Raw genomic sequence first — 27,448 nt, forward strand, 5'->3', positions numbered from 1 at the left:
AAGTTCCATCAGAGGACAGACGGGACTTTGAAGAGATTTTGCATGAGAGGAGTCTGGTTTCTAACCAGATCATAAGTGCAGCGGCGGATGGGGCAACACTGGCAGCGCATGAATATGCACATGGAGTCACAGCCAGAAGAACATCCTGGCTTAGATTGACGGCCTTGAAACCGGAAGCGCAGGCAAGAATTTTAAATCTGCCTTTCTCCGGTAGTTCTCTTTTTGGGTCCCATGCAGACGAGGAAATGGCCCGTATGAAAGCAGAGCTGGAGACCATGAAAGCAGTCGGGCTTGAAAAGAGAAAAGAGTTTCGACGCCGCAAGGGAAATGACAGGCGCAATTACCAACAGAGGGTTCAAACCCCTCATTGGCAAAAGAACCAGGACCAGCAAGGTCAAAAGAAACAGCAATACCAGTCCCGCAAGCCATCCAGGGGACGAGGTAACAACAGGCAGTCTAATGCTGGAAACAAAGCACCGGGGAAGCAATGAGAAACCGCTTCCTCCGATGCTGTCCACCGCTCCGGTGGGAGGAAGTGTTGCGCATCATCTTCCAGAGTGGCAGACAATCACAAAGGACAAGTGGGTACTCAATATACTGCGTCATGGGTACTCGCTTCGTTTCAGAAGTCACCCCCCATCGATTCCTCCTGTCAAGTCATCCCAGCATCTAAAGCAGCTCAGAGAAGAGGTAGCGACGCTACTACTCAAATCTGCAATAGAGAAAGTGCCCATAAACCAGAGAGGAAAGGGAGTTTACTCCAGATATTTTCTCATCCAAAAGAGGAGTGTGAAGGTGGAGTTCAGACCCATTTTAGACCTACGGATACTGAACAAGCACATAAGAAAGGAAAAATTTCGCATGCTGGCGCTCCACCAAATATATCCTCTTCTCCGGATGGGCGATTGGATGTGTTCACTGGACCTTCAGGATGCATATTTCCATATTCCCATCCTAAGGAATCATCGAAAATTTCTCAGGTTTGTGGTAGGCAACGCTCACTATCAGTTCAAAGTCCTCCCATTTGGCCTGAAGTCAGCTCCTCGAGTATTCACAAAATGCGTGGCAGTGGTAGCGGCTGCTCTGAGGCGCGCAGGAGTCTTCGTCTACCCCTACCTAGACGACTGGCTAATAAAGGGTCCATCGCCTCAGAGTGTTCGATCGCAGCTGTCGCCCCCCCCACACTGTGTAGAGAAACATCTCTAGTGTCTAGGTTTCCAGTTGTTAGGTTCTGGTCCATCCTGAAGACTCCCTTTGCTTTAACTTTGTGACTTTTACGCACCCATTGAATCCAATAGGTGCCCGCGTGTAACTTTCAACACTGCACACGCATCCTATGGGCCCCCTGGTCACTAACTACTGTTAGCTCCTTGTAGTCCCAGCAATTCTCAAGGCCCTAGGCCTTCCTTCCTTTCTATTCGTGGTTCTTAACCCACTATTTTAGTATATGGTTTAGCGGGCCACCTGGCCCATCCATAATTGTGCAACTTTTGTATATTTAAACACTGCCTTATCTTAACGAATGTGCTTCTGTGCTCATAAAGAGTATAGGGGATACTTTTAAGTAAATAAATACATATATATTTTGAATATATATCTGTGTGGTGTCCTTTCATTTGGTATTCAAGGAGGTTACATATGGTAAAACAGCTGGCTTCACATGCCCTCAAGAGTTTAGCCTGCAGACTGCACTGTCCACGCTACCACTAGGATAGCTGGTCTATCAAGGTTGACTTCAACCACCACCATAAGGGTTGTTTGGCATGGTACAAGGTGATCACTAGAACTAGTGAGCAGCATATACCAGGCCAACTTCTCACATTGGTGAGCAGCGGTTGGGATTTTAAGCTTGCTGTGTTTTACCAATTGTAATCTTTGAAAATATCATTTGAAAGATCATACAGGTACCTTTAGGTACATATAAAAACAAGACTAGTATACATAAGTTCTACTGAACTTAGTTGTTGTAGAGCAAAGAGAGTAGCACACCCTGACTACAACTAACTAGAAAAGGTACAGTAGGAAAACACCAGTGTAGGTAGATTGCAACACATCCACCTCACTAAGAGAATGGCTGGAGCAGCAGGAGCCACTGGGCTTCCAGCTGTTGAGAGTGACCTTTAAAGGGCACAATCCAAATATTCTATGTTAAACTATCAGGAGATCAAGACAGCTGTGTAACACCAGAGGTCTTAAGCAGGGTCAAAACCCTACTATAGCCCAACTCCTAGAGCTATTAGATCACTCTGATACTCTAAGTCCCCCTGACTCAGTCCCTACAGGGTCTGGAGATGGAGGTCACCCATCTGAAGATGATAACACTAATGCCCCTATCACCCCAGAGGGAGATGATGCAGATGAGGAGGAGGCAGATTCAGATGATAGACATAGCCAGGTGCCAGTCAGGAGACTTAGCCAGGCTAACTTAAGCTTACATGGGACTGGAAATGGGATACCTCCCTACAGACCCCCAATCAGGCTTAACCAGAGACAGAGGGATAGAAGATCCAGTTCGAGTGGGTCTGACCATTCCACTGGCTCTAAAGGCCCCAGTGCCCCTGCTCAGAGGAGGATGACTTCCCCTCAGAGAAGAGAGCATGAAGCCAAGATGAGAGAGGCTGAACTTAGGATTCAAAGGCAAGAACTAGAAGTTGCCTTAGCTAAGGAGAAACTTGCTAGAGCAAGACAGTCTAGAGAGAGTGGATTAGATTCCACTGGTGGCAGCAATATCCCTAAGGATAAAGACAGGTCCTATGATCATAGAAAACTGAGTAAGATTGTGCCCCCCTACAAAACTGGGGATGACATCCACAAATGGATAACTGCCCTTGAGAGGGCCTGCAGAGTACAGCAGGTCCCTCAGGAGCAGTGGGCAGCAATCTTGTGGCTCTCCTTTGAAGGTAGAGGCAGAGACAAGCTCTTCACAGTTAGTGATGAGGATGCTAGAAACTACCTGGTCCTGAAGAGTGTTCTGATTGATGGGTTAGGCTTAACCACTGAACAGTACAGGTTAATGTTCAGAGACACCCAGAAGACACAGACTCAGGACTGGTCTGAATTTGTTGAGGGTGCTACTAGGGCTCTGGAGGGCTGGTTGCTGGGAAGTAAGGGTGCAGATTACACAGGATTGTATAACCTAATTATGAGAGAGCAAATCTTAAATAATTGTCAAAACCAGCTTCTCCATCAACACCTGGTAGACTCAGATTTAACCTCTCCCCAAGAATTGGGAAAGAGGGCAGATAAATGGGTCAGGACCAGGATTAGGCCTAAAAATCAGGGTGGTGACCAAAAGAAAGATACCACCAAACCTCAAGAGAAGGGTGGGGAAAAACAAAAGAGAAATCTTCCTTAGGGCCCCAAAACTCCACACAGGGTGGTGGGTCCCAAGCTCCCTCCTCTACCACAGTTAAAAAGCCTTACTGCCATGAATGTAAAGTTCCTGGGCATTGGAAAACTGACAGCAGTTGCCCAAAGGCTAAAAACAAAACTGTTCCTCCAATTACTCCTGTAACACCACCTATTACTGTCAGCAGTAATCCCCCAGGTGGTGGGAGTGCCCCCAAACATTTGGTTGGGTTGTCTTGGGGAACACAGGTGGACCCTGGCTTAGCCAAGTCCCCTGCAGCAGCTACTCTTGTCTGTGATAGTGGCATGGGGTTTGCCAACTTCACTGCCTGTCCCAACACTTTGGGTAGGTACAGGCAGGAACCCTACATCAATGGTAGAAAAGCTGAGGCCTACAGAGACACTGGAGCTAGCATCACTATGGTGACTCACAGACTAGTTCCCTCTGAGCAGCTTTTGCCTGGTTTCTCATACCAGGTAACTAAAATTGATGGCAAACAGAACAGTCATCCCATGGCAGAGGTATGTCTCAGCTGGGGAGGTGTCACTGGCCCTAAGAGGGTGGCAGTGTCCCCAACCTTGCCTGTAGACTGCTTACTGGGGCATGACTTGGAGCTCTCAGCTTGGGCTGGAGTTGAACAAGACACCCATTCTAAAATGGTAGGCCTTTCACAAAAGGGTGGTTGGGTTGTGCCAGCCACATCCCCTGTCCAAGTATATTTCCTCCCTGAAAAGGTTGGAAGGGCAGTGGTAGCCACAGCCCAGGCAAAGACAGACTTCCCTGTAGAGATTGGCAGAGCTGTGACAGTCACAGCTCAAACCCAAACTGAGTGCCTCCCTGGAATGGTTGGCAAGGCTGTAATGGTCTCAGCCCATACTCAGACTGGCATAGGTGTAGTGAAGCCTGAAACTATGGATCACTCCACACAAACAGAGTAGTGGGGAGGAAGAAAGGTCTCCCTCTCCCCAGACATTAGGAAGAGGTCAGCCTCCTCAGGGATCTGACCTCACCCCTTGTGAAGGAACTGCCCCAGAGGTAGCCAGGCCTGGCCTGGCAGAGCCTCTTATGTCAGTGGACCCTTCCAAGGTGGGACCCAGTCTGGTGCAGGTAGCCTGCCTCTCTCTACCCTGCCTCAGTCAGCCCAGGGCTGCAGAGGTCAGGGAGGCCAGTGGACCCCAAGAGGGCCCCTGTCCACAAGAACCCCCCCATCAAAAGAATGAGGATTGCCTGGCTAGTAGCCCTAGCCAGGTGATGGTTAAAAACCTTCCTGAGGGATCTCCTTTACAGGTAGTTAGGGACCTCCCCCAGAGGGATTCTGTTGGGCACAGGCAAACATGGGACCTTAGGGCCCCAAACCTGACCTGTCCCTCCAGTAAGCCCACCAAAGGGACCCAGCCTCCAGCTTTAGGTAGCCAGAGGCTGACCCTGAGAGCACAGTGCAACTCAGTTAAAGAAAGAAAGGCATCCATGGTGGAGGATGATTGGAGGAAGCTGAGGCCTCACTTTGAGGACACTCACTTCAGTACTCCATCTCAGCACCAGCCTTTTACTTTGCAAAGAAACACCAAAGGTAGAGATTCCCTATGGTGGAGACCCTATGATACCTTTAGGGTGAGGTATTGCTTAGTGGACTATGAGACAGGGGGTAACCATGCCAGTGCTGGTTCTTCCTTATATGGCCACTTAGGCAATATAGGCTTACCTGGTCAAGGACAGCCTTATCTCCTTTCGTTTCGGGGGGGGGGGGTGGGGGGGGGAGGAGGTTGTGTAGGAAGGTGGATATCTGACTATGGTTACACCCAACTTTTTGCCTAGTGTCTAGCTGGTTTTTCGACTTAGTTGGCCTGAGATCCTGCCATTCAGGGTCTCAGGCAGAAAGAGCATTACTAAAGGTAGATAACTTGTCCTTCAGTTAAATGGGTGTCTTTGCAGGTTTTATGTATTAAATGACTCTAGCTATGATAATCCGGGAACCCTTGATATGCTAGTTCAAAGGCCAAAATATATGTAGCCCATAAACCAATTCTACCTCAGGTTTTTCCATTGCTGGCGAACCAAGAACGAGAAACTTCTGTGCTACAAGTGTTTTTCTTTTTAATTGGTTCATGCCCAAGATTGGTATCTAATGGTTACTATTCCCTCTCTAGATTCTAGATTTGAAATAGCTGAGTACTAGACTGAGCTGTTTCAGAGATTCCCTGCATAACGTTTTCACTGTCACAACTCTGTGGAAGGTGGTGGTGCCATTTATGTTAACCCCTGTGTAGGAAGGTGGATATCTGACTATGGTTACCCCCAACTTTTTGCCTAGTGTCTAGCTGGTTTTTCGACTTAGTTGGCCTGAGATCCTGCCATTCAGGGTCTCAGGCTGTCTGCTCTCTCTTTAAAAGGGACTCCATGTACTCTAGGTACATACCCAATTGGTAAGGATCACCTTATTGGACCCTGTACAGTGTACCCAAGGTACCCAGGGCATAGGTGTACCCTAGGCCTACCAGGGGCTCCAGCATGTATTATGCCACCCCTGGCCTGGCCTCACTATTTGACACAACTGGCTGATCACTCAGCTGGGGTAAGTTGGTATAATCACCTCTTACTTAGATATAGTATATCTATATCTAACCTATATGGACACATGGTAACCTATCAGCCACTCCTATGGCAGGCCTTAACAATCCTGGAGGCAGAGTGCTTGGTTTCATGTGAGATGATGCTCTGGCATGAGCTGAGCCTGTCTGCAGCTTTCGGAACAACGTCCTTTAGCTGTTTCATGATATTGCCATACCATATACTCTTAAGTGCATTATGTACCTCACGGTCAAATGCTAACTTTGGTTTGGCTTTATCAAAACATGTCGAGTAAGGTGTCATACGGTTTGGAATACTACCCCCTCGCCAGTTCTGGCGACGGGGGTAGCATTCCACCCTTCTAGAGGGACACGACCTGTACCTAACCTGAAACCCGGGTAAAGTTAGACAGAGCCTCAGCGTCACAAAATGGATGCTGCCACCACAGAAACAAGTCTGCCCTCCTGCTGCTGGGAGTCCTTCCAGCTTGGGAGGTGTGGACAAAGGGTTTCCTGTCAGGGGAGGTGCTTGCACCACCCCAGACAGGATTTTGTGTAGTGGGTTAGGGAGGGCTGAATAGATTGTCCCTGTGCATATGCCAGTTCAAACCGCAGCTGGGGCTCTCCAGCCCCAGTCCTGGCGCGAAACTGGACAAAGGAAAGGGGGTGTAACCACCCCCCTTCCTGGTCCCACCCAGAGGAGGGACCTACCAGGTAATCCGGCCCCTGGATTTGGAATAAGAGTAGGAGCTGTGTCCCAAGACTTCAGATCATCCTGAAACTCGACTTTAATAAGAAGAACTACTGGACTTCGACGTTCTGCTGCACAGAAGACTGAAGAGAATCTCCCTTGTGGCCAAGGAATGACCACCCTGTGAATACAGGCACCATCCAGCAACTCAACGACTGCTTTGCCGCCGCCTTCCGCCGGAGACCGAGCCCAGAGCCCGACAAGACCCAGACTCCCAGACATCTCTGAGCCAGATCCACAGTCCCTGCAAAGAAGAGACCCGTGGATGCACCGAGAGACGTGCGACCGGCCATCTTGGAACGTCCACGACAAGCTGACTGCGCAGCACCTGAGGCATCCTCAACGCTGTGCTTTGGGCCCTGAGAAGCCCCAACACCGAGCAGCATTTGCACCAAAGACCTGCCCTCCAGCATCCACGAGATCAGCGTGGGGCCCTTTTGCTTTTTGCCACTCGACGCATCATCCCGGTTACTGGCCCGTTGGCTAGTGGCCATCTTGGCGACGAAATCTACGAAGAACACCGCTGGTCTGGTTGCTCCAGACTGGCCCTTGCTCCTGTGAAAAGGAGCGGCCCCTCTGACCTTGCTGGTTAGAGCACCAAGCTTTCATCGACTCCTGCGTGGCTTGCATTAGCCAAGGCCTGTTTGCTCCAATCGAGAAGCCGACACCGCCATCAGCTAGAGCCTTCGTTGGACAGCTCGTGAGTGACTCCTGGTCGTCGTCGATCCCTTCACTTCCAGGTGGCTGCGGAGCCAAGCTTCCCTTCTTCACCTGTTGGCACCCGACATTGCCTGGTTCCTTCCTGGTTCCACGCGGGTCACTGGCTAGTGACTTTGAACACTGTCCCCTCTGCTTACAGGTCGTCTACTCTTCAGATCCACCCTTGGATCCACCCGAACTCTTCCTGCCTGGCCGCCTGCAGCATCTTCATCCTCAGGCTCCATAGACCTACACGACGAAACTCGACGCACTTTGACCCCTATGCACCCGCTTCCTGTGGGTGAGGTAACGCTGGCACTCCGGTGCTCCTGGGTAGAGAAGCATCTCTAGTGTCTAGGTTTCAAGTTGTTTGGTCCTAGTCCATCCGGAAGGTTCCTTTTTCTTTAACTTTGTGACTTTTACGCACCCATTGAAATCAATAGGTGCACGCGTGTAACTTTTCACACTGTACACTCATCCTGTGGGCCTCCTGGTCACTAACTACAGTTAGCTCCTTGTCGTCCCAGCGATTCCCAAGGCCCTAGGCCTTCCTTCCTTTCTATTCGTGGTTCTTAACCCACTATTTTAGTGTATGGTTTAGCTGGCCACCTGGCCCATCCATAATTGTGCAACTTTTGTATATTTAAACACTGCCTTATCTTAACGAATGTGCTTCTGTGCTCATAAAGAGTATAGGGGATACTTTTAAGTAAATAAATACATATATATTTTGAATATATATCTGTGTGGTGTCCTTTCATTTGGTATTCAAGGAGGTTACATATGGTAAAACAGCTGGCTTCACATGCCCTCAAGAGTTTAGCCTGCAGACTGCACTGTCCACGCTACCACTAGGATAGCTGGTCTATCAAGGTTGACTTCAACCACCACCATAAGGGTTGTTTGGCATGGTACAAGGTGATCACTAGAACTAGTGAGCAGCATATACCAGGCCAACTTCTCAGACTGTTTCTGTACAAATCGTATTAAAAGCCCACTCGTAATTTTGGGCAAAGTATCAGTTGGCTGTCATGAGTCAAAAAGTAAATGCATCTTTAACCCAATCTTGGATGATCCATGGCATTGGGTATCCAAAATCTAAATCCAGTCTTGTTCGCAGTATTCACTAAAAAAACTGCAATTATCACCCACTAGAGATTCAGAACAATCCAGTGTTATTTCTGTGAGAGACAAACCTGCAAATGTTTCTTTTGGTAGGCATTTCATTGCTTAATTTTGATATTTTCCCTGTAGACAGAATAGTTTCATTTTGCTATTGTTCAATGAGATGAATTTGTCAGATTATAATTTTGTGCCCTTGCATTGTTTCGAATTGGTGTTGTTGTTTTGGCTTTTAAGTATTTTAGTATGTACAGCACACAGATAATAGAAGTGTGCAAAATTATACTTTTATCAGCAAAATACACACAGTTTTCATTCACTTCATGAAGTTGTGAAGTCTGTGTAGTCTCTCCACAGTCGCCCGAAAATAAAGTTTGCCTGCTTTAACTATTTTTAGGGGACAGTTTTCTCACTGAACTTTTTTGTGGAAGAGTTTCACAGAACAATTTTATCAAAAGAAAAAAATAGTGTTTTGCATTTTTTCCGGGAATTCCCACTAGTAGAGTTTTTTTTTTTTAAACTCTGTAAAGTTTACATAGATTTAGTAGAAGAAAAAAAAACTTGACAAAGTTTAGATGTGAGAACATTCAAAATGTCGTCTACCAGTCTGATACTTGTATTAAACTCCGAAAACATGTAGGTAATAACTTGAAAATTAATCTTTATATTTGGACAGGTGTAATATTTGTGTTTGAAATTAAACAATGCAAACATAGATTACACAGGTTTCAAGAAATAAAACTACTTAAGACAAGTTTTTTGCTGTTAATGTTCACTTGTAACATCAAGACAGACAAAACTTCTGCTCTGAATGCAAAATGTCTCTGACTTTTGCAGTGCGTTCAGTACATTAGATGTAACTCAACTGATCTAATAGAGACATCAAGCTGCAGATTCTGTAACTTTTGAATTATCCACATTAGTCAGACTGGATCTGGAAATTTTTCAGCTGTCCCTCTGCATGCTGGGGGATGGCACCTTACGACTCCGTGATGACGTTGACTCTGGCTGTGACGTCAGTGGAGTCATATAACTGCCCTCCGGCGCGTGGATGTCAGTTTCTTCTTTTCTGTGTTGCAACACGATTTCGGAGAGGCGGTTCCTCGGGCTTTTTTTCTGGCCTATTTTGACAGTTTTTGTTGGTGGGAACAGTGCGCCTTTCTGCAATGTCATCGGGTTTTAGGCCTTGTGGGTCCTGTACTCGACAAATGTCGCTTACAGACCCACACTCCCTTTGTATGTGGTGTTTGGGAGAACACCACGACTCCAAGGATTGCGGCTCCTTCCAGAGACTGAAGCCGAAGGTGCTCATGGAATGCTGTATGAAGGTGCTGGCGGCACGTCTGTCGTGGTCTTCGGATACTTTGCGTCCTTGGACTTCTTCTTATATGGAGGACGTTCCAGGAGCCGGAGCCGCTCACCAGGTTGTTGTACTTTAGAAACGTCCAAGGGTAAGTGCAGGCGTTTGAAGTCGCAGCACCCCCCGACTTCGCCACGTGGAGACTCGGTCTCCCACGGCTCCTCCCGCTTGTCGGTTAAGGAGGCCGTTTGGGTTTCCGCCTCACATCACCCCGTCTTTCCGGGACCCGCGGCATCGATGGCCCAGATGAGAGAGTATTATAACTCTCTACATTTCATCTTTGGGACCCCACCTTCCACTGGAGCGCCCACGGAGGTGAGTGGAGCCAGGCCAATGGGTACGTCCTCAGTGTCGGTTAGGCCATTTGATTCTTTGGGTCGGCTGACCCCGCTACGTAGCTGGTGCACAGCCTTTCGAAGACTCAACCTTCAGCGTCCGTTTCGATCAGCCAACTCCGACATTGATGTCAGCAGTGCCAATTGAATTCTCTCCTCCTCCTGCTATCAATGTCAAAACGTCACCTTCTCAATGCCGATCGGCATCGGGGGTGGAGTCGGTAGAGCAAATTATGGAGAATGGGGCAGTGTTGGAGTTGTCACTTCCTATGGTGGAGAAATCTACTGATTCTCTAATTGATGTCCTTTACCAAGGTTAGTTGGAGGAAGAGCCTGTTCTCCCATACAGTCAAACCCTGTTCGACATATTGTTAGGAACGTGGGCCAAGCCTGATTCAGGGGTCTCGGTGGACCGTGCTTAAAACTCGCAAGCATCTGCCTGCTCCAGGAGATCCAGTTTGTTTCCTCAGACATCCTACCTCTTGTAGCCTGGTAGTTCAGATGGCTACAGCCTCTCAAGATATGGATTATTTGCCTAAGACTTCATTAAATAGGGACTCTAGGAGTCAAGATGCCTGTGGCAAACACATCTTTGCATCTGCTCGATCTGCTTTAAGATCTACCAACACATCTTGTGTTCTTGGATGTTTTTCCCACGCTCTGTGGGATACCTTGCAGACTATGTTGTCTTCTGGATAGCCTCCGTCCTGATGTTGAAAACGTGATTAGAGATGGCCAACAGACTGCTAAGCTAATAATCAGAAATGGAAGGGACACTTCTGATTCAATAGGCTGGGTTATGGCATCGGTGGCGCTCCGGTGTCGTGCATGGTTAAGAACTTCAGGCTTTTCAGAGGCTGAGCAGACGACTTTAGTCGATATGCCCTTTGATGGCGCCCATCTTTTTGGGTCTCAGGCTGATTCAGCATTCCATGATAGAAGAGCTGGTACAGAGTCTTGATTATACTTTCTCTGTTTATATGTTTCTAGGAGGTTGGCTTAGTATATGGTGCACACTTATTTAAGTGACGCACTAATCCAATCTAATCCAAACAACCGTTATGGTGATTTTAGTGGTCTTATACAACCATAGAAAGCTCTTTAAGTGGTAGCTGTGGAGAACAGTCTTCAGGCATGGTCCAGAAGGAGTGCTAGGCAGCATGTTTTACCTTATCTAATCATATAGTCAAATGAAAAAGAACCACACAGTGTAGTTATAAAAGTATATATCTTTTTATTCTACACAGTCACTAACACAGTGGTATATCTCCTACTCGGAGATATTAACACAAATACACAATACTTCAACTGTAGACAGGTAAGTAAGCACAAATACAGTGGTTTCCAGGGGGAGACCAAACCATATACTAAAGAAGTGGAATGCAAACTGCGACTAAAGTCAGGCCTTGGACCAGGAGACTCAGAAGAACTGGGAACACTAGGAACGACCCGAGGTAAGTACCCAGGAACCCCACGGAGACTGTGTGCAGAGTGGAACCACAGCTGCGTACTCTATACAAGTCAATGGGAAAGCTGCAGTTGCAGTAGCAGTTTTAGGACCCTTCCCAGTGGACCCTGAAGGAACTCCGTGAAAGAGAGAAGGTTGGAGAGTCACCTCACCTGTGGATACCCCAGAAGCCAGGATACCTACACAACGGAAGACTGGTGCATAGGTGTGAAGTGACGTCAGAAACCGCCGTAGACCACAATGGATGACTTTAGGAAAGATGCCGCTGGCGAGGAAGGTGAAAGAGTCCGGTGGAATCCAAGGGTGGATTCTGGAAGAGAAGAACCAGCAAGCAGAGAATATAGAGTCTATGCCACTAAGAGGTGATCAGGAGGCACGGAAGAACAATGAGCAATGACAGAACATTCAGGAGTGATGACGGTGACCTTGTCGCTGCAGCTGTGAGGACCAGGTGATGCTGTGGAAGACAAGGAGCCGTTTATGAGCTCTCCCTCGTTGGAAGTTGAGAACCAGCGGCTCAGAGTCTGGTGGGAGCACCAACAAGTCTTGGCAGCAGCAACAGACGTGGTAAACGATGAAGGAGCATCATTGGGACCAGCAAGGTCCAAGGGGCTCACTAATTGCAGGAGAGTCAGAGCAGGCCCGAGAAAGCAGGGGAGCCCACTGAAGCCAAAGTAGATCCTCACGAGGACCCACAGGCCGAAGGCACAGGAGTTGCAAAATGACCTTGAGCAGCTCACGGAAAAAGCAGGCCAACGGTGCAGAGGATGCAGTGAGGACGAAGATCTGGGCAGGACAAGATGCTGGAGCTTCTTGTAGCCTGAAGATCTCTGGAGTACAGAGCCAACAAGCCTTGGCAACGGCAAGTGGATGCAGTGCACAGGGGTCCTGTTCCAGCGGTTCCGATGAGGGATACTGGCCTTAAACTTGCAGAGAGGACAGGTCAGGCCCCGAGGGAGTTGCAGAACCACCACCTGTGTTGCTGAGCATTTTGGAGTCCGTGGGCTGTCAGGAGGTGCAGAACAGTCAGCTTTGTTGAAGTACCTGCAGATGCAGGGGAGTGACTCCTTCACTCCAAGGGAGATTCCTTTGGGTGTCTTTGATGCCCACTGGCCTGGAGAGGAGCCCGGAAGAAGCACAGTCACAGACGAAGAAGACTTGCAGAACAGAGAAAGGGTTAGAACTATTCAGGGGTCCCTCCCAGAGGAGGGACTGGACAGAGGGGAGGATACTCCCATGTCCTTTGTCCAGTTTCACACCAGAGCGGGAGCCAAGGGCTCCCTGAAGTAGTTCAAACTGGAGTTTGCAAGTAGGGCACCAAATGTGCCCTTCAAAGCAGTCTGGTGGCCCACCCCAGCCCAGCCCAATACACTGTCTAGGAGGTGATCACACCTCCCTGTGACAGAAAACCTATTGTTCTACGTTCCCCTGCTCGAGCTCAGCAGCAGGAGGGCACAACCATGTCTGTGGTCGTCAGCAGCACTAGCTTGCTGTTAGACCATGAAAGGCTGGTACCGGGAATACAGTGGGGCACCCTAGGGGAGCCCCCGAGTACATGGGGTCCTACATCCAACACTGGAATCAGTTTTAGGGTAGGATTCCAACATGTTTGATACCAACCATGACTGGTTTCGGTGCAGCCAATTTATAGTTAGACATCTCGTAATTGACTTGATTTCCTCTATATGTATTAAATGGCTGACCGCACTTACAAAGTCTGGAGAATCGACTCCGGGGTTTGTAGGGGTGTCCTGCTTACCCTCACACTTATAACCAAGCACCCTGCCCTTAGGACTGAAGAGTCTGTTACAGGGGTAACTTATAGGTTTTAAGTGTAGTGACCTCAGATATAAGTAGGCTTTCCTGTTTTCAGTTTCTATTTTCGGTATATACTGGTGTTTTTTTTCAGTGTTTTCAAGTGATTTCAATACCTTAAAAAACAGTAGTTATCAGTGGTTACACATTTTTGTGCCATTAAAAACAACAGAAACAGTGTTTTTCCAGTGATTATGGAAAGTGTTTCTTTTATTATTGCTTGCTTTCTGGACTGATAGTGCATGGTATATACACAGTGTACGTACAGTGTATATGAGGTCCAAATACATTTTTGCAAATCAAACTTATTCAATTACACCATACAATACATCTTCAGTGAGTCTTTGTTCATGTGGGCTTGCTCTTTCCTTCCCATGTAAACTTTTATCTGTGAAAAGGCCCTCCCAACATTGGCAGTTGAGACGGGCAATGCCAAAACAGCCAGTACACGATTTGCTAACTCTGGCCACTAACCTAGCGTTCCATGCAATACTGGTGCACTTGAAGATTGCGATTCTCTGGGCAGGTTCCGCAACATTTGTATTGAACTGGGCGCTTATGCCCTAAGAGTTATTGAAGCAGTCAAAAATGAAACAGCACATTTAAAGCTACAGACTAAATTCCCCTTTATGGAAGGGATCTAGAACTTGCACAGAGCACCACAGTGAGGTTTCATTGAATTCAATCCCACGGTTAGTGAAGGGGCATTTCTCTGCATCATTGCAAGCCATTCTCATACATTATGAAATAAAAATTCCTGAATTTCTCTTCAACATTGCTTTGCTTACCAAGTGACAAGCACTCTAACAAGAAACATGTTGCCATTCCAAAGTCACTAGAGCTGTCGCCCAGACTACTCTCGAGGAGAAGTTTCACATCTTCACTAATTATGCTTAACACTTGGCAGACAAGGGTGTTTTCAGTCTCTAATTTTTTTAATCTGTCCACTACAGCAGTTATGTTTTCTTGTAAAAATCTAAGAATGCAGTAGTGTATTTTTTTCACATCACTATCACTGTGCGACCAAATATCCTCACATTGCTTGCCTTTGGCATCATCACTCAGCCAAAATTCTGTAAACGGTTGCCACATGGATAATATAGCATTCACAGCCCCTTGAACCATCAGCTAAGTGACACAGTTGGGATGATTCTTTCTTTGATGCCACACAATGCACAAAATGAGAAATATTTGTGTTTTAGTTCCCGTGCATAACAAAACAGTGCACCAGAACTAAAAAGTCAACAGCATTCTTCATTAACTCTGAAGATTCTAAAGATGCTTTCAGCAAACCATCTAACAAGTGGCAAGGATCTCTTACAGAAAGCACTTCAGCTTAGGTATCGATTTTGACAGGACATCACACAACTTTTTCATATACGTAGCTGAATCACTGCAAATACAAACAATATCACTCAAATCTTTGTTGAACTTGGAAAGAACCTATGTTTTCCAAAAGTCTGGTGTCATGTATTCACATATAGTTGTCACTATACCTTGCTTTGAATGTTTAAAGCATGGGGTGTTGGCAATTCACCTACTATCAATACTGATTCACTAGAAACTGGGGGCTGGTATATCAAGGGTTTTTACCCACTCTCTGTGGGTAAATGTGATGGCACATATTGGGAAACGTTCTTATGAAACCAGCCATTTTACCTATCAGTGGAAGAATCAAACGCAGCAAAAGTATCAAATATGATTTTGACATTTCCTGATTCTCTGCAGTTTATAAAATAATTAAACAAGACCTAAAACATGGTCCAAAGACCACAAAACCGAAAAAAGCAAAAGGAAGAAGAAACAATATTTTAATGACATCCCTAAACAACAAAACTCAAGCAGAATAATGTTAGCCCAGTCTTTCTTGCTGCTTTACAGTTTAAAGTTACATTGTATTAGCCAGTACAGGAAGAACAAAAATGACTCTTTCACTCTTCTTTTCATTCGTTGTATGGCATTTAGTTTGTGGTTGTGCCGTATTTTTTTTTTAGTGTTTATATGTTGACACTGGTGAGGGCTTATTCCCTTTCGGTGGGGTTTTGTCAGTTATTATAGGTTTAAACCTAAAACTGGAAAGCCTAGATATAAGGAAACGTAAATCTGCTGTGAGAGGTGCAAGCACCCACTCACACAGTTTGCAATGGCATGCCTGTAGTCACAGTTTAAGTGGGCCCCCCTAGGTGGCACAATACATGCTGCAGCCCAGGGGAGACCTCCCGTGAACCTATGCCCTGGGTACCACAGTACAGTATACTAAGGACTTATAAGGGTACACCTGTAGACAATTGGGAAGGTACCAAACTACTTACTAATGTCAAATTTAGGGAGAAAGCACAGTGGCTGCGGTCCTCATTAGCAGGATCCCAGTCAGACTAGTCATAAAACAGAATAACACCACCAAAAAGTGGGGGGTAACCATGAAAGAGCATCCTACTTTCCTACAATGTTCTTCAGTTTTGTCCCTATACTTGGGATTTTATTTTTCAAGGGACTAGCCTTGTTAGGGCATGACATGTCCACCTTTTAGTTGCACCAGATTGGTGTTCCTGCGAGGAGCAGATGTTAGTGTTTCAGTACTGTTTTCAACAGTTTATGTGATACAAGGGTACCTGAGGTATGGTTTTTCACTTTTATCCTCTGAAAATAGGCTTCCTGCTCAAGAGGTCATTTGCATGTGTTGTGTCTTCTAGTTAGGGAAGAAGGCGCGAAGCCAAAACGCGTCCTGTGAATTTTTCTCAGTGGATAAAGTACAGAAATTCACCCCTAATTGAGTGTGGTCTCTTCACTTGCCACTGGTGCATGAGGTTTGCAGCTTGGATATATATATATATATATATATATATATATATATGACACGTGTGTGTGTGAGTGTGTATTATGAGTATGGATCTATATATGTACGTAGAGTATGAGCTATATAGATTTGGGCATTGTTTGTTCATTATTTATGGCAGATTTATATCTGGATAGTTGCCATCTTTCCATCTTTATGAGTTCTTTGGGTTGTAGGACCCTTGTAGGGGTTATTTTATCTAATTACTTTTTCTTCAAGGATAGACTTATATTTGCACCAGTTTTTGTTCTTGGGCTGGTCTTTCCGACTTTACTATGAATGCATTTATTCATCTAAGCTGTAATGTGGATGAATTCTGCAAACTCTTTTTTCTGGATTTCTTAGGACAGGTTCTTTTGAATACTTCCATACTGGTATAGGGAATTGTAGTTTACAGGGTATTCCTTATTGCCTTTGGCCCTTCTAGTCCAAAGGCTCATTTCACCCTTTAGGGCTCATGTACTAAAGTCCTACTGTTAACTGTTGTCTTCTGACACAGTGTTATTCAGCCGCCCTTAGGACATTTTTTTCCATGCTTGTAGGGTTGTTTTTATTTACATTGTCTGTGGTCCTTGCCACAGTTTTTATAAGGAGCTGATGCTCTTTTTCATCCAATTCCTTTGTACGTCTGGTCTGTTGTTAATTTCGACTGGCTGGTTTTCTCTGAGAACTTTTTTAGGATTTTTTCACAGTCCCTCCTCCGCTTGGGTATAGTTTTTATATTTAATTCAAAAGTTAAGGAATTTGTGGTTAAATGTCTGTATCAGTTGAACATGTCATTTACCTTTGGTAACACATTATCTGGTAGAGACATAGCCTAGCTGCAGATTCCTTAACGCTCTACTCATCCTCCCCACTCTGCAACCGTTTTGCAGCGTAAGTAGTATTCCCTGGTTTATGCACCACTGGTCAGTGTTTCAAGTAACTATGTACTTCATCGAACCATTTAATTTTTCCTTATGGAGCTTGCTGGATGTAAGGGTTTTACCCTTTTTCAGTACTGGTTTTATACACCAGTGAACGCTCTTTCATGTAGTAGTTTGATTCAGTGAACCACTTGGCCTTACCTTGTAGATCTTGACTAGGTATTGCCATACCATCCGTTTCTGTTTTCTAGTTATTGTTTAAAAGATACATTGATATTTATTGGCACACTGTTTCCACAGCCAGTTTCTATAGTGCCTCCACATTGTGGCACGGAATGTTTCACAGTAGAAACTGACGTCTGCGCGCCAGAGGGGACTTATATGACTCCACTGATGTCATAATCTGAGTCGACGTCATCACTGGGCAGCAAGATTTTTGATAGGTCTCCTTGGTGGGACTCTATTCCTCACCACCTTAAATTGCTCGACTAGCTTCCTATTAACAAGCTTGGCAAATACCAGAGTCTCTGTATTTGCCAGAAATCCATCTATGATCAAGGTATGCATTCATAAGCAATGTAATAATTTCTCAAGGACCATTGTGTACACTTTATACTGCGTCAGCCTATTTGCAAGTTCCCCCAAAGGTAATCAGATGCATGATGTGTGGCCAGTCTTTCGCCTTTGTAGTAGCAAATTCACGAAACTCGCTCCCTCTTCCACGTCGTCTCATTTCTGATCTACATTTTAGGAAATCTCTTAAAACTTTCCTCTTATCAGACTAACAACCGTCAACTGAATAAAACTGTTAGATGATGTTTTTACAGCCCTCGTATTTCGATTGGGTGAGTATTCATATGCTTTACAAAATACTATTGCATCAAAAGTATTGTATTATAATGCAATGCTTTTGATGTAGTTGTGCCTCAGTGCAATTAAATGAGAGAAAAGGTCGGTGAGGGACTTACATTATTTATTTTATGACAGATATATGCACATATAGAGAGTTCAGAGAACAATAGGATTTGTTATTGATGTAATGTACATAGTCCATTTGCCTTCTTTAAAATGTGGTAATGCATACTAAATGAGGTAATCCTCATGCCATTCGGTAAAGGAATTTTGAAGGCATTAATTCTTGTGGTGTCCATGTCAGAATATAAACCTATTTTTTCTAGCATGTGACTTCAGTCCTATCACATTCCTTGCCCAACCGGCGATAACGTTTAACCAAGCATATTGGAGATTGAAATATCAGTATAAGTAATCAACAATTACTGCGTTTTAGAAAGGCTTTTGCATTCAGAAATACATAATTTATGAGTGTTTTAGTGTATTGTGGAAGGACAACTAACATGTAAACAACTTCTTTCAACAGAAGTCCAGCTAGCCAAGTTACAAGAACTAGGATTCACTTTGGAAGACTGTCGTAAGGCTCTGCTGGCTTGTAAAGGTATTTTTATGTATTCCTGACTGTATCTCCCTGCACTCTGCTTGTGAGCAACTCTTGTGCCATAATAGTTCAGATCAACGTTAATTGCTCTAACTGTCTAATAATCTACATTTATAGTGTTCCACAGGTTGTTTGTTGATTGACTGTGATTCCACATGTTCAAGATCTCTGCCACGAGACTGTACATCACACATTTTAACTCTTTTAGTGTGTCGATAATCCCCACTTAAGTCTGCCAGTGTGCTTCAGCTAGCTGTCTTCTACAGAGCATGCCATAGACAGACAAGTACTCTGTATCCACACCAAGAATCATACAATGTCTTTACCTTTGAGGCAGACAACATACTCCTTCCTACTGTCCTTTGAACAAAAGCATTAGCTAGGGCTCCTTATAAAAAGATTGCAGGAAATGTTATTTTAGCAAATTTATTTGTGGTGAAAACATAGGAGGTTGCAAAAGCGTGGTCCTAAAAAGCTATGTCGTTTACTTAACATGAGAAAGTTAAAAAGATGGTGAGATAAGATCTCTACAATTAAATAGTGAGAGAAAGATACACAAAATATTTAGTATTTTTGTACAGAACATGGTAAACCTAACAACAATAAAACCCCTGACAGTGCATAACTTTATTCAGCTAAAATGAATACAAATATAAATTAAATTAAATTAATGGCATGTTTAACTCAGATTTACCTGGCAAACTTGCCTTGTAAAAAAGACAATTTTTCTGTGAGAGACTGTTTGGAATTTCACTTTTCTTAATGATGCTTCCAATCCCTGTTTAAAAACAGGTTAAAAGAACAGAAGGTAGGTAGCTCTTGATTAGAGAGAGGAGGTTCCGAGTTGGAGCCTTTCAGACCCCCATTCAATAAAAAAATTATGAAAGGTACGTACCCCAGAAGATCATAAAGGAAGAAGTAAAATATATTTTTAAAAAGCAGTTTTCTGCTTGAAAACAAAGTCTCAGAAGCTGGTTTGCCAACATGTCTGTGACAAAGTTGAGCTTATAAAGCCACCAAATCTGTAGCGAGCTGATTTAGTAATTTACTGTCATTTCTACCATCAGCACTGCCAGGCAGGTCTTAGAAAGGCAATCGGCGTAATAGAGCAGACATTGTGCCTACACTTATGTACTAAATATGTGACGATTAAAAATTGCCCAACTCTACCTCACATTCATTGAGCTATGATCCGCCTTTGATTTGGTATGTAGACTAAGGCTCTTGAGTACTCTCCAACTGCTGGGTGTCGACCCTCCTTTACAGTAGCTATCGAAGGTCTCTTCCTCCAACAGGGCACAAGTTAGGGAAGGCAGCCTCCCCTTCCCTATCTTCTCTGGGGTCCGACAGTGGTGTTACGGCCCCTTTAACTTATTTATAAATGATGTCTCTGCCTGCCTGTAGGATAGGCGTGAAGGTCCCTATTTTGTTATCTGTGTGTGTGGTGTTCTGGTTGATGGAAGATTCCATGCATGTTATGATTGAAAGCTTTCTCTATTTCTGTAAAACAAAATGCCTATACATCAACGCGAACAAAACCAATGTGTCATGGTGATGAAAGCAGGCTTGCAAGTAAAGAGACCTTTTATATAGATGGGGAATTGTTAGAAAAGGTCAGTTTAACTATCTTGGCTTGCGCTTCCATCGATCACTTAGTTGGCCCGCTCCACTTTAAGAAATCTGCTGTTATTTGTAGAGCAAGCTACAATTTAGTCCTTAGATTAGCTAAAACAGTATCCAGCCAACACAAACTGTGGTTGTTAAGGTTTACAGGCAGAAAGTAGTTGCAGCAGCTTTCTGTGGTGCTGAGATCCAGGACTACCATAAAGTTAGGGAACTGCAAATAATTTCCTGCACAGTTTGTTACAACTGGGCCCTGGGACTCCAATACTCCCACCCCCTATATGCAGAGCTGGGTATATGACCTGTATCATATATAGCTGCCTAAAGATCTGCCATTTATTTGATCCATTCTAATTAGAAACCACCTGGCAACGGTGTACCTCCTGTCTGCCATGGAAGCATTAGTTATAGAATGCAAAGAAGGCTACATTTGTGGGGCGCACACAAGCAAAGTACTTAGCGATATTGTATTCTATTGTAATTGCATTTATATAGCGCTTACTACCCCTGACGAGGCGTCAAATCGCTTTTTTGGCGAGTAGCGCTTGTAGGAAAGTGGCTCTGTATATACTGTTCCCAAATAGGTACAGGGTGCACAGAGTCCACAGTCCCCAGAGGTTTGGCAGAGGCTAAAGTTAGATATAACCTCACTCTCTAAAGTGGTAGCTTGGTCGAGCAGTAAAGCAGTATCAGAGGACAGTGTAAAGCATTTGTTGCACACACTCAGTCAGCAAATGGTCTCACACACTCAAGAACTGAACTCTAGGCCAATGGTTTTGTATAAAAATATATGGTTGTTTTATTTTAGAACCAACACTAGATTTCAAAATATACTTTCTCTGAATGAGAGGCTTTATATAAATACTTTCAGTATGCAGTAGGCTTTTGAATGCAATAGACACAGTTGTTGCAGTAGGCAACACAATTTCAAACACAATAATACATTGAGCTCAATGGGAATTTCTAATTAAATGCAATTAGTTACTTTGAGGATTACTTTTCTAACCACAGGACTGGATACTGGATTCAGTCCCGGGACATTGCCTGTAAACCGTTAAGTAAAAGCGTTTTGGTTACAGTAGTGATTTTTAAGCAATATTTTGATATTTTAAAAGTTGACACTTCGAAAAATCTTCTCATAGAATCACCAATGTTATCCTATGGGAGGTATTTCACTTAGCAGGTAAGTGGGGTTATGGTTACTTTTTCTAACTCAGTGTTGGATCTGGATCCATCACTGGGGCACCACCTGTAAACAGTTGGAAGAATGTGTTTTGGTTATACAGGCGATTTTTAACTAATATTTGTAAGTTTGCAAAATCGACACAAACTTTTTCAGCAAAAACCAGGCAATGTTATCCTATGGAAGGAAATTCAAGTTGCAGGTAAAGTATGTTCTCGTTACTTTTGTAATCCAGTGCTGGACTCCTAGGTTCAGCACTGGGACATCTATCTAAAACAGGTAAGTAATTACGTGTTCACAGTTGGTGCGATTTTTAAAGAATATTTGTAGTGTGCAAAAATCGACACTTAGAAGAAATTTCACAGAAAAACAGTCAATGGTTTCCTATGGAAGAAAATTGAGTTAGCGGTAAGTATGGTTGTAATTACTTTTCAGGTTCAGTGCTGGGCACCAAGATGCAGCACTGTGATCTCTCCTGATAGCAGGTGAGTATTTTCGTTTTCGTTACTCGGTTGATTTTAGTTGAATATTTTAAAGTTTAGAAACTCCACACTTCCAAGTCAAACCAGTCAATGTTGCCCTATGGAAGAAAAGAGAGTTATTGGCTTTTGGGTAAGTACTCGACTGGCAGAGTTAAGGTTCTGGGCATAGACTCAGGGGTCTCTCAGGGTCAGGTAAGTACAGTTGTTACACCCTCAGTGGCACAGGGGCAGCCGGGTGCAGAGTGAGTTAGGCCCAATGTTATCCTATGGGAGGCAAGGGGCCCTTGGTTGGTGGCTGCTGGCTAGCAGGCCACGTGGCTGTGGGAGCTGGGCTCCTGGTCACTTGCTCAGGGCAAATGGGGAAGTAGATTAGAGTAGAGGTTACACTGCCAGGGGCTCGGGGCGGCTGGGTGCAGGGTGCTTTTGAGCCGGCGGGCTCTCAATGGATTGCAATGGAGAAGCTCAAGAACGAACAAAGGCTGCAAGCTCGGGGACGAAGATTTTTCAGGTGCGACCACCACTTTGAGAGGTAAGTTGGGTAGTTGGAGGATAGGTAGGCACCCAGGAGTTGGGCACAGGGGGCCACAGGGCGCCGGGTGCAGGGGTGCCTTTTGGTGTCGGGAAATCTTACCCTCTGCTGGTCGCGGTTGGGGGGGTCCCTGGTTCTGAGGCTGCAGGTGTCGTCAGGAGCGTCAAGGTGGGTCCTTGGGTGCTGGATTCGGGGTCACAGTCACGGGGGGGGGGGGGCTCGTGGTCTTTGTTAACTCCAGCACAGGCCAGGCTTGGCAGGTGCAGAGTGTGCAGGGTTCGCACTTCCTGGCTGATGCCAGGGGTCAGTTACTTGCTTTGAGCAGTACCACTGCTCGTGAGAGTCCCAGGTAGTTAGAATCACAAGGCAGTCAGGTCCTCCGGGGTTTTTGAGGTTGCTGACCACTGGAGATGCCGGGGTTTGACAGGAGCAGGTTCGAGGGTCGACAGGCTGGTAGGGCTGGGGCCAAGTCAGTTGGGGTCATCCTCTTCTTAGCAGCTGCACGGCAGGTCTTCTTGTTTCTTGATCTTCTTGCTGGTTTGGGATCGGGATCTGAGGAAGGAAGGTTCAGGGTGCCCCTAAATACTAAATTTAGGGGCGTTACAGGTAGGTGAAGGGCAAGGACCCATGGGTCCCCTCCCTGGGGTGAGTACACCCCCTATCCTGCCACTCTCCTGATTGGGCAGGGCTCCCCATCTTCAAGATGCTGAGTGTCCGGAGATGTGCTTCACCTCGCCTCCCCCACCTGAGGGGTGTGGTTGGCAGAGGCTGGCACACCCCCTGTCCTTCCTTGGGGTTTCCGGCCAGTCTTCCCGCCATTGTGGGGGTTTAGAACCGGTAGGGGCCAGTTGCTGAGTACAGCAGGTGGCCTGGAGAAGCTCACAAAGGCGGCATGCCTTTGAAGCTTCCCCTACCCATCCTGGGGGAGGAGACCTTGCACCTGGCCCAGGATGTGCATTGTTGCAGGCCCAGGAGAGCGGATAGCTCTCTACCCAGGGGTCCAGCAACATGTCTGCTGTGTGGCAGCCTAGGCAGCCCCTCAGACAAGACGGGGATTGTAGGTTAGGTTCAGGGGGCATCTCTAAGATGCCCTCTGTCGTGCATTCTACATTAAATCCTGCACTGGCATCAGTGTGGGTTTAATGTGCTGAGAAGTTTGATACCAAACTTCTCAATCTTCAGTGGAGCCATCATGGTGCTGTGGAGTTTGTGTTGACGATCTCCCAGCACCATATACTCTTAAATGGCAGCACTGCACTTACAGTGCCCAGGAATGGACCTGGGTACTGTAGGGGCACAGGGCTCATGCACCTGTACCCACACCACAGGCATACGGCACCCAGCTAGAGGGGTGGCTGATGTATGGCAGGTCAATGTGTGTTGGGGGCATGGCACACAGGGATGTGTGCCATGTCGACTCTCTGTTTTGTTCTGTACCCAGACACTCAGCCTGCAAGGGCAGTGAGTGTGTGTCAGAGTACAGGGCCTCTAAGGGTGGCACAATAAGTGCTGCAGCCCTTAGGGGCCTTCCCTGGTCACAATGCCCTGGGTACCTAGTGTATCATTTACCAGGGGCTGACATGTGGCCAGGGTTTGCCAATTTGGGTTTAGGTTTCAGCACAGTTTTTAGGGAAGGAACATAGGCCCTGGGTACCTGATTGGCAGGAGCCCAGGGCACACTCAGTCAAAGTACATTCAGCAATTCAGCAAAAAGTGGGGGCATACCATGCAAGAAAGAAGGCACTTTCTCACAGCGCTCTACTCCGGTAACCCATAAAAGATTAGTGTTTAATTAGTATAGATAGGCCTGGACCACCTCTGGCATGCTCAAAGCATTGCAGTTGTTAAGGAGGCTACAGGCATCTGCAATTCACTGTTGTTAGCAGCAATATGAGCCATTTAACTGTCGACTATTTTGAGCTTTATATCTGTAGCCAAGCCCCATATTGAGACTAGCTACAACATAGAATGAAATGCACTTTCGACATAGAGTATAGATTTGGACATTTCCCAACTAGAGCTTATCGATCTAAATGGGTCACACACTTGTCTCATGATTGCAAGTGCACGTTAGGGGACAAGGACACAGTATATATATTTTGCACGAAAACATCTAATACAAGGCAGAGACTTCTGTTGTACCTATGCCCTGGGGGGAATTAGATTTGTCACTATTTAGGAATAACCACTTATCATGATGCCTTATTACACTGCTATAGGACAGATGATATTGATATTGGGGGCTAGGCTGCTGATCTTTCCTGTCAGTAAACATATCACCTGGAGCCAATGACTTCCATTTGGCCACACGTCTGAACAGCATTCAGGGTGGGGAGCTGCTGCGGGTGCGGCCGCTTGGGACTGCTTGTCTCACAACCCCCTTAGCCATCATATTCACCATTCTCATCTGTGTGCCAGTAGCACAATAAGAGCATGTCTCAATCACTATCACATCTGATCTCCTAGTGTGGTGAGTGACATTTAAAAAAAGTTTCTTGACTCCCGTGTCCCTAAGTATTGGTCAAGCATCTGATGTGTGTTTCTTCTGGCTGACGACCAACTACCATGCTGGGATAATGAGACTGGATTGAGACTGATAGTCATACCTTTTGCCACGCCAGGGAACTTTTGCTTTTGAGTTTCTTTGTGCGGAAGACTTAAGAAGGGCCTGTCATTGTTTTCAATTGTTTTTTTTTTTTTTGGGGCCCTGGGCAATGCTTGTTGAATAAACGGGGTGGAACTTCTACAGTCCGCAAACTGTTGGCTACAATTGTGTTGTTTACTCCTGATAATGAAGAGTCTCCTTGTAGTATTACAACTATTATTCCTCTATTGGGCAGACAGACTAGGAGTTTGTTTTGGTGTTGGAGTTTTAGGTGTGCATCTAGTGGGAGGTGTTTTCTTGCCAACTCTTGTTTACCAAAGCCCCAATTGTGTTGTGTCGCGACATTAAGGCTAAGGACTCCTGCAGGGTGGGGAATTGACAGGATAGTGTGTCACTTCTGGAAAAAACAAAATCTGGTTGATTTTACCTCACTTTCTAGCTTTTAGATTATTAGTTTGTATTTTTTAAAGCTAGGGTGCTTATATATTTCTGTTTTATGATTTCGTTTGAGTATTTATTCATATTGAGTTCCCTATCTATCGTCTACCTCTCCAGTAGCTGACAGGATTGGCAATAAAAAAGCTTTAGCCCTACATCACACCCCCAGCTAAAACTACTTCTATAGATAGGATGCTCCATAATTCATTGGGGGTGCTCAGCATGGAGATAGAACTCACAGAATGACGACTATCCCTACAGGCAGGGCAAACGTTAGGGTTGAGCCCACCCCCACCCCCGTCAGTCTGTAACCCCCAACAGGAGCAACTGACTTCTCCATATAGCTACACTCACCCGGAACTTAAAGTAAATTCGGCATGTAATCCGGGCTCTCGTGTAGTAGTCTAGTCAAAAAGCAAGAGCAAGGCGAGTTAGGCCTCCACCACAGCAACCTACTGTGGCTGCACTCCAACATCTAGTAGGGCTAAATGTTCTGTTGAGGCCTCCTGTGGCGACCGCCACAAGCAAAGGGTTGTGTGGCAGGTGGAGGGCATGCGGGAGGGGGAGCGCCGGGCGTGGGGGGGGTGTTAGCAATAATATATAATAAAAAAAGAAGAACTTAACTGAAGCTGCAGGCTGCCTCCGGCATCGTGCCCCCTGTCCGCTTCCTGGTCTCAGCAGCCCTTGGGGCAGGCTCCCATCCAATCCCTGTGCTACTCTCATGGTATGAGAGCAGCGCAGGGACTGGACTGAGCTGGCTGGAAAGACGCTCTGCTCGGACTAAGGAGTCTGTGGGGTTTCTCCAGCCCGGCTGCATTGTGCAGCCAGTCTGGAGAAATCTAGGTGCACATGTGTGTTTGGACAGCCTGAGACGGCCGGCCGGCCAAACACATATGCACTCTTAGGGAGTGCACATAGCACTCATCCCCCCTCCCATGCCTCCGTCCCGCCCCTCCCTACAGCACCGGCTCAGAGCCGGCAAATGAAAAATAAAGCGTTGCTGGAGGCCTCTACAGAAGATCGCGCTGGCGGGAGTTATGTGCCCAAGCCAGTGTGGATAGAGGAATTCATCGCAGATTGTATGAGTAATTGACTCTTTTAATGGAAGCTGGTGCCCGTCCAGATGCGGCCAATGTTAATGACTCCAGGGGCACTACGGTTGCCCGAAGTGGACCTGTAAGGGAACTGCAAACTATTAACAGCACTAAGGCTCCCTCTGGTACACAGCAGCACTAAGTGGTACATTTAGTATGTAATTCACAGAAGTCTTATGGCCCATTGGGTACTGCTCATATATCATCCAACAACCCCCCCTCCCTTCACCAAGATACATTGCAACAAAAAAAGGCAGGGGTGAATTGTGAGGGCACCCTCACCTTGGGAGATCATAGTATATACGTAGCTGCACAGGGGGGTCAAGGCACCCAAGGGTAAACCTTCCAGCAGCCTTATGCCCATTTGTTGTAATATTAACTAGAGTACCAAAGTTGCATGTTGGTCAGAAAGAGCCTCATGATGTGTTATTTAACAAAACAGTAGATTGGCTTGTTAAACATAGAGATTTTCCTTTGTCACAGGCTTGTAACATGTTACTCACCTGGCGGGTAGCATAGTTAGGGCCAGGTAGAGTGTATCGTGAAGGGGACTGCATTATCGTTAACTTCAGGTTCCCCTCTCTGGCCCAACTAGTGCATTTTGTTCGGGTTGGAAACAATTCTGAATCGAATAGACACATTAAGCCTCTTCCCTTGGGATATTTTCATAAGACGACCACTAATTACCCTGCGGCTAACTATCAGCAGCCGCAGAGGCCAATTCCCCCCTTTGCTTGTTCGTGTCCTTCTCAGCCCAGAGGGAGTGACATTTATTCATACCCAACCCATGATCCATTTGAACCATTATGTGGAGTAGATTGACTCCTCAAAAGCAACCCGTAGCCAATGTCCCCTAAATCACAGAAGCCCAAA

At 45.8% G+C, this 27,448-nt stretch overlaps 1 protein-coding gene across 2 annotated transcripts in view; it reads left to right on the plus strand.

The window, feature by feature from the left end:
• Positions 1 to 27,448, plus strand: part of VPS13D (vacuolar protein sorting 13 homolog D) — a 2,738,381-nt gene that overhangs the window by 1,067,897 nt on the left and 1,643,036 nt on the right. For both annotated transcript variants that reach the window (XM_085608633.1, XM_085608634.1), the window contains exon 35: positions 18,547 to 18,621. In XM_085608633.1, coding sequence (XP_085464759.1) covers positions 18,547 to 18,621 — 75 coding nt within the window. The remainder of the gene's footprint in view (positions 1 to 18,546; positions 18,622 to 27,448) is intronic.

This window comes from Triturus cristatus, chromosome 1_2, assembly GCF_964204655.1.
Source record: "Triturus cristatus chromosome 1_2, aTriCri1.1, whole genome shotgun sequence".
NCBI lineage: Eukaryota > Metazoa > Chordata > Amphibia > Caudata > Salamandridae > Triturus > Triturus cristatus.